Below are 7,925 nucleotides of genomic sequence, written 5' to 3' on the forward strand. Positions count from 1 at the left end.
TCTATATCGTCTTTTTAAAAAAAAAAAATACCCTCCCTCGCAACGAGCGAGTTTGCTAACTCGTGAAAATTTTAGCCGCAAAGAAAAATAATACTCATAACAGCTTTTAGTGCAAGTTCTTATTAAGTAGCTAGAAAGATGCTAAGATATCAAAAATGGAGTAATTCTTTAATTATGTGTCTACAATATCTCATATCTCCTACTTTTTCAGGATTAAAAAAGTAGAAACTACAAAAATGCCAAAGTTAGGAAAGAGAATTCTTAGGAAATTATGATTCTGAAAATGCTCTAAATTAGTTTTTCTAAGAGCTAGTGATAAAAAATGAATCAATTCCAATTAATCTCACCAAATTACCCTGTTACACCAAAACACACACGTACGGATGATCATATTAGTTGTCGATAATCAGAACCATTATGTTGGTCGATCAAGTAATCATCGTTGTTGTTAGGTACCTCAAACGTCATATTTTGATGATCAATGTAACATTGTGGTTGATATTGTTGTACCCTTTGCATCTCTTTCTGTCTTCTTAACTCAAGCACTTTCCTGTGTGAGTTCGAGTGTTTGGTTAGTTGAAACGTCGGGCTTGAAGCAGGGCGATATTCTGGAACCAATCGCCCTGATATGTAACGAACAACACAAGCATTGCAAACTGTTTTGGGCCCCAGAGGCACAGAACGCCATTGTGGTGTCTTGTCAGTAGCACAATGAAAACATTTTCGTCCATACCCATTATTAGATGAATTTTCATAAACTTCATTTCTCTTTGTTGATGTTTTCAAAGCCTTTTTTTGCGACTGGGCTTGAGGCAATATCAGATTCAGATTTTGATGAAATTGTAGCGCTAGAACTCGTGGAAGTTGCAGAAACGGTTAGGAGACTAGAGGACCAATTGCATGGTGCTGTTCGGGCCCGCTTGGTACGGGCTTTTCCAGGGACCGGCATTTTTGGTTGTTGGATGTGTAATTTAATCGCCTTTGACTCCAGATTTCCAGATATTAGTTGCAACTTTTGCATATCCTCACTCGAAAACGATTCTTCCACGATGTTTGATAGCCATTCTAACTAGGCGAAATCGTCATACTGTTGAAAACACGATTAATTTATAATAAAACGTACAAAGCTACTAAATGCACCATCTAATCATGGTACAAGTCGTAATAGTGAGTATAATGGCTTAGTGGTATCGAGTTCACCCTTACAACCTTGAGGTTGAGGGTTCGAGTCCTGCTTAGGACATTTCGTGGTGTATATATTCGTGTTAGTATTAGGTGGGCGTGTGAGTTTGCCTTTAAAAAAAAAAAAAGTCGTAATACTGAGTCTAATTTACTATTTTGTTTACTTAATTTACTATTTTATCATGTTAACCGGTTAAAAAGTGATTCACTAGGCACTATATGTTGAACAAATTGGTCAAAACTATATACATCTGTAATTCGATCACTAAAATGTATATTAACAATAGATTTATCATAAATAATACTCCCTCCGTCCCATATTAATAGTCCAGTATTCCATTAAGGGTCAAAACTAAAATGTATATTTACAATAGATTTATCATAAATAATACTCCCTCAGTTAACGACGGGTCAGTTCCCGACTGCTTAATTGAACGCTAACAAAACGGTTAATGGCCGAACAATTAGACGTTAAAAATATAAAGGAACGAAAAAGGAAGAGAAAAAAGTAAAAGAAGATACGGAGTACAAAAAAAAACTATACGGGCATCACGTATGGTAAAACCGAGTGAGACTCAAACGCATAGACGTCAAAAACTTCCAAGACCTATGAAATGAGCAGGTAATCACAATGGATCTATTTCTACAACACATGAGAATCAAACCCTCAACCTCTCTTATGAAAAGTCAACACCACTAATACACCAAAATCTTGCAGTTTCAAAGTAGAGTAATATGCTATTCAAATAAGCATATTACATGTATTATATTAGGTTGAGGAGGAGGTCTTCTGTTCAGAGTTCAGACCTTTTCAGGTTAACACCAAGTGAAATCAAGTTTTAGGTATTCTTCAAAATATGTGCAACTAAATGAGCTTCTTCTTCAAGATATATTTTAAATATTCATACTCTCTATCAAAATGGAACTTATGGATACATACTTCTAACCGTTTTAGCTTTACTAATAGTAACCTCCATCTTCTTCATGGTACTTTACTATTTTAATGAAATTTCTATATTTTCATGACAGCCTGACAGGTGTTGATACCATATATTTTTTAATAAGTTCATACAAAGATGTTACATGGCAGTTATTATTGAGTACGAGAGAATGTAGATTCGAAACGCATTTAAACCAAAAAGTTAGTTTCCAATTTGACAAAAAGGCAGAGAAATATGTACGATATTAAAAATTAGAAAGTAAGATAACATTCAAAATGTTATTGATTAGTATGACAGCTTGGTTTCGGTAACTGAATTCCCACTTGATATACTAATACTGATACTCTTAATAACAAATTTGACGAGACCCAATGCAATCGTACTACTTGCAAACCTTCAACCAGCTCCGGTAAAAACTGCAACCATTACCATTTAGCAAATAAGAAACAACCCTGTAGTAGTTGAAAATAGATGTAGATGGTTATATCCTCCGGTGATAATTCTGAAAAACTGTCACAGCTTATGAGACCGTTCGCCCATAACACATCGAAGCAATATAGAGATTCCTAGCCCATTTTTCCTGCAAGAGACCACAAATGAAGTTCAGAAGTCAACATAAAAAGACATGAAAGAAACATAAGCTTGCTAGATTTATAGAGGTGAGAACACCACCTTAACATGAGTGCTAGGAAATGCAGATGTGCGCAAGGTTTCCTGTGTCTCGTCTGCAGGTTTTCGTCTTGGCACACTAAGAACAAAAGCAGCTTGGTCCGATGTGGCTGCGGTTGCGGTTATCCTAAACCCAGCATCCCATCTTCTATGTATACCTTCACTTGGATACAAAAAGTCCAATTCCACCACCTGGGATAACATACAAAAATCAACATTTATAAAGATTTTTTAAACCTTTTTTTTGCCTAATAGCACAATGAGGATACATTGGTACTTTACCTGGCAATTGAGACACATACTCTCACATTTGGGTCAAATGGGTCAAGCTTTTAGGTCAATTAGGCCTGACCCATTTGACCTAAAAGCTGACCCATGACCCATTTCAACCCATTACCCAACCAACCCAACCTGACCCATTTGTACTCGTTTAAAAATATGACCTTTTAGACCCATTTCAACCCAAAACCGTTTTGAAACGTTATCCAAGCTGACCCAACCTGACCCGTTTGCCACGTATAATAGGTACAACGGTAAGACAGGTGGGTTGAACAGACCTAAAGACACTCAACTCATTTAGATCCGACCCATTTGACATGTCTAAAGATTCTGACCCGTTAAGACCCAACCCGACTCATTTGCCAAGTATACAAAAACAGAAATATAGACTGACCAGTATGTGTAACACAATGAAATTTAAAAGATAGAAAAAAGACCTGGTCGGAGAATCCAGCACCACGAGACATAACAATTGCCCATCTACTTCCTGCAGTTGCCATAGCAGTTACATGAAAGCCTTCTTTCCACTTTTTATTTATCCACTTAAATGGAAACGATTCACTGACTTTATATGATTGCTGTAGAAATGGGGTACCTGTATTTCGAAAAACATGATACGAGTTTAGAAGATTAATCAACATATGACTTCATAAGATGGTGTTGCCTATATACAACTTTGCTTACCCTTTGACATTACAACTAGTGAGCTTCCATTGTTAGCACCTGCAATTGCACTGATGTAGTAACTCTTCTCCCACTGTTCCATTATCCATTCCTTAAATTTGACAAACAAACAAACTGCTTAGTTTACTTAGGCAAATTCAAATTCAAAATATTATACAAAAAGAAATAATAATAAATAATAATAAAAAAAACTAAATTACATACCTTGTGAAGAAATAGTGGAGAAACTTGGTACACTTGTGAAGTGAACCCAGTGCCTGCATCCATGATAAGAGCCCAAAGGTTTGAGCATGAAGCTACACTGCTGATGTATAACCCATCTTCGTTTCCTTTTTGGATATGTTGACCAAGTCTGACCTCTGACACATTATAGTGATATCTACAACCAAATTGGCAATGTTCAGGTCAGAAAAAGGTATTGGTATACCACTAAAGTTGGGTTGAAAAGACACACAACTTGAAAGCTAAAAAAAAAGTTATCTTGGGCGAGTTTCGCCACGTATGACCCATTCCCTTACCTCTGCTTCATTGGGCGACGAGCATTATAGACACTTATCCACTGAGTTGCAGGCATTCCCATACGAATCTTCTTCGTTGGCTGTTCATCATCTTCACCCTCCATTGTTAATCTTCCTCGTTTGTGTCCAATAAGCTAAAAGAGTACAGATAATACACATAAAAAATTAGTCCGTAATAGATAGATAAAGAATAAGAGTTGATACAACATTTGGATATATTAAAAAACACACCTTCTGAGCACCATAGGTGTTAATTGGTCTAATATCCGGATTTGGTCCGACTATTCCATCAAAAAGTGAGATACATTTTGCATAATTAGGTTCCTCATCAAACTTCAAATTAACAACATATTCAACAAAATGCCTAAAAGGTGCAGGACAAAAGCAGCAAAGTGATTCTGGAGATGTTGCCATCTTCTTCTTGCATACAAGGAACCCTTTATTTTCACCCTGTTGTAATATTTGAAACCGCAACGTAAGAACAGCAAAAAACTTATTACTCAAAAAATAAAGTTAAAAAACAAAAACCAACCTGAAATCCTTGCCAAGGTAGGCGACCACGAAGAAGAAATATAAGTGTATAAGCAAGTGATTCCATATCATCCCTACGGCTTCCCGTTCTTCCAAGATGAGCATGTACACTTGCATAACGAACAGTTCCCCTACAACACAAAATGACAAACCACATAAAGATTGACAGGTGGCAATTCTTAATAGGTCAATGATTCAAGAACATTGGACTACTACATGAAAATTAATACAATTTGGACAAAAGTGTCTTAGATCAGCTCAAAAAACAGAATCAGTACATATTATGACCTTCCACAACCTGGAATTTTGCAAATATTAAGATTGTCACGTAGCATACCTAAAAACATCTGGTCGTTGGTCGTAGTCAACATGGCCTCCGGATGAAGTATCCCGGTACTTAGTTGCTGCAAACAACAATATGTTTTCACTTTTAATAATATTAATTTTTTTCAAATCCTTCTATGTAAAGAGAAAATTAGGATACAAATTATACCTAAACCAAGATCAACAAGAAACAGTTTCTTCTCATCTGATGTTCCTGGAGAACCAAGCAGAAAATTCTCAGGTTTAACATCACCATGTATGTACCTGCAAACATCACCATTATTACAAACTTACAATTTCAAGTACACACATACAACATATAGTTATGATGTTCGAAAAATAAAACAGATGAAGCCTACCCTTTAGAGTGGATCTTCTCTAATATGGAGATGGCTTCAATAGCAATACACGCAACCATTTCAATTGACATCCTAAAGATAACACGTATAAAAACAAAGCATCACAAGACTAAAACTAACGGGATTTACCTTTTATTACCGAACATACAAATACTATTCTAACACAATGTGAAACTGAACTTACGAGTGAGAGTTGTTATTCCAAACATCCCATAAACTAGGTCCAAGCATATCCATGACCTACAATAACAAACAAAATCAGCTATATATTGTATAAACCTTCAAGTTGCGGGCATAGCCCAACGGTTCTCCCCATGTACTTTGTGTCATGGGATAGGGAGAGGTCATGGGTTCGATCCTTAGGGAGGACATGATTTTCTTTAAACCAATTGAACACCAATAATGGTGGTATATATTGACCCTATAGGGAGGTTTTACCGGATTCGTTCACGGACATCTACCCGGACCACTGCCCGAATGGATGTGTTCCCCGGGTACCGTCGATCGGGTTCGGGTTTCCGCCCGAACGTGTGTGTTACGTGCAAATGATGAGGGTCGTTGAAATAAATGATCTACTGATGCCAAAAAATCACCGTTCAAAAAAAAAATTGTATAAACCTTCAACGAATAACGACATAAATGTAACACGTACCATAATGTAGTAGTCACCTTGCCTACCCTTATAATGTACACGTGGCACACCATGACTTCCACCGAGCGTGCTGAAAATAAACCAACCATACAAATCATCATTATTGCGACTCAAGGCACAAAGTATATCAAAATGTACAAAGATCAAACAAAACCTACTTGTAAACTTGCCACTCATATGGTGGTCCATAGTTACATCCTTTGCTGCTTCTATGTTCAAGCTTCAACGCAACCTATATTATGGATTCCAAAAGTTAAATTAGACAAAATTCAGTATTGCAACTATTAAGATGATCACATGTATATTAGTATATGTTATACCTCTATAGCATTAGAACCAGTTCTTTCATGAGGAACCGGTGCATTAATACGACGACCAACATATACTTGCCCGAATCCCCCCTTCCCAAGTTTTCTCTCAATCTTATATGATGGGGACCCACCAACCTGGACCTGTTAAATCAAAAGCAAAAGTGAAAAATAGCTTTACTAATCACAACAATTAAATGTAAATAAAGCTATATAGTAAGACAATACTCTGCTTGTATTCTACTTGCTTTATCAATATAATAACCTTGAGTTATATATTAACAATATATGTAATGACACAATTTACTCACACCATCACAGACAACATAGCACACAATTTCTAACACTGGCAATAGGAGTCATTTATATATGATAACTAAATATTTACCATTGGCATACCAAATTAGTCCTCTTAAAAATGGTACTGATAAAGAGCTAAACTTTGATCAGCTATTGCATTAAAAAACATGACACTTACAAGGCATTATTTAAACAAAGCTGCAACAACGAAATGCCAAACAAAACAAAGCAGGACTTTAAAGCTTAAACTATTAAACCCTAAAAAATCACTATCAAAGAACCTAAAAGGCTTAGTAAAACAATTAACAACCCATCCAATAGTCCAAAAAGAATAATATATTAATAGCCAGACAACTGAATACCAACAGAACTCAAATCCACCAATAAAATATAAAATACTACAGATAAATATATTAATTATACCCTTTCTGGAAGTGGAGCAGTTTCATCTTCAAGACCCAAACCCTTATCATCATCGGGCGGGCTAGGGCTCGGAATTGGACCTACGCTGTCATATTTATCATTCATTTCCTTCTTAATATTTTTACTAATATTAATATTATTTTCCGCAACTTTTTCTTCTTCCTTTTCTTCTTTTGGCGTTGTTATTACAGCCTTAATTTTCCTTCCTCTATTTATTGTTTTCTTTTCGATCTTTTCAGTAGGAATCAGTTGTCTACCGTTGCGTACTCCGCTACGCAGTTGCGGCATTATCGATCATCAATCCATCAATTAAACAAAATCGAATTCTGTCAGAATCGATCAGTAGATGTTTCACTCGAATTGGAGTTGCGATTTTGAAAATTTAAGAGATCTGTGGATGGAAAGGAGAATTTCGTTCAAAATTAGTTAAAATTGGAAATTAGAAAGAAGAGATTTGTTAGGTTTGAATACATATGTTAAAATTAGGGTTTTGCAGGAGAATTTTAGTGACGGTGAATTAATTTATCAAGAAATTGGAAATTTCCAGAACAAGAGGGGGGTGGTGGTGTGGCGGATTTAACCTTGAAAGGCGTTAGATAGGTTTCTACGATTGTCAAATCAACCACTGAACTTTATTTTATTGAAAACTTAACCCTTCAATTTTTTGGGGTGAATGATGTTCCCGGTACGAGCAATTTTCACTCGTTCACACGCTCACTTTTGTAAAGAGATGTCAATGGGTGAGAAAAAACGCG

The 7,925-nt window shown here is 36.1% G+C and overlaps 1 protein-coding gene and 1 pseudogene across 1 annotated transcript; both read right to left on the bottom strand.

The window, feature by feature from the left end:
• Nucleotides 1–387: 387 nt before the first annotated feature.
• On the bottom strand, nt 388–2,168 carry LOC139859167 (GATA transcription factor 12-like; annotated as a pseudogene).
• A 443-nt stretch (nt 2,169–2,611) lies between these two features.
• LOC139857879 (casein kinase 1-like protein HD16) lies at nt 2,612–7,624 on the bottom strand. Its single transcript, XM_071846728.1, has 16 exons — nt 7,171–7,624; nt 6,460–6,591; nt 6,298–6,371; nt 6,140–6,209; nt 5,672–5,727; nt 5,488–5,559; nt 5,298–5,392; nt 5,142–5,208; nt 4,806–4,935; nt 4,505–4,723; nt 4,274–4,407; nt 3,960–4,134; nt 3,756–3,846; nt 3,509–3,666; nt 2,796–2,984; nt 2,612–2,703 (listed from the first exon to the last, which is right to left on the bottom strand). Exons 1-16 carry the CDS (start codon nt 7,456–7,458, stop codon nt 2,644–2,646), a joined length of 2,010 nt encoding a protein of 669 aa, XP_071702829.1. The 5' UTR covers nt 7,459–7,624; the 3' UTR covers nt 2,612–2,643.
• Nucleotides 7,625–7,925: the final 301 nt, after the last annotated feature.

The sequence above is a fragment of the Rutidosis leptorrhynchoides genome, chromosome 7, assembly GCF_046630445.1.
Source record: "Rutidosis leptorrhynchoides isolate AG116_Rl617_1_P2 chromosome 7, CSIRO_AGI_Rlap_v1, whole genome shotgun sequence".
NCBI classification, from domain to species: Eukaryota; Viridiplantae; Streptophyta; class Magnoliopsida; order Asterales; family Asteraceae; genus Rutidosis; species Rutidosis leptorrhynchoides.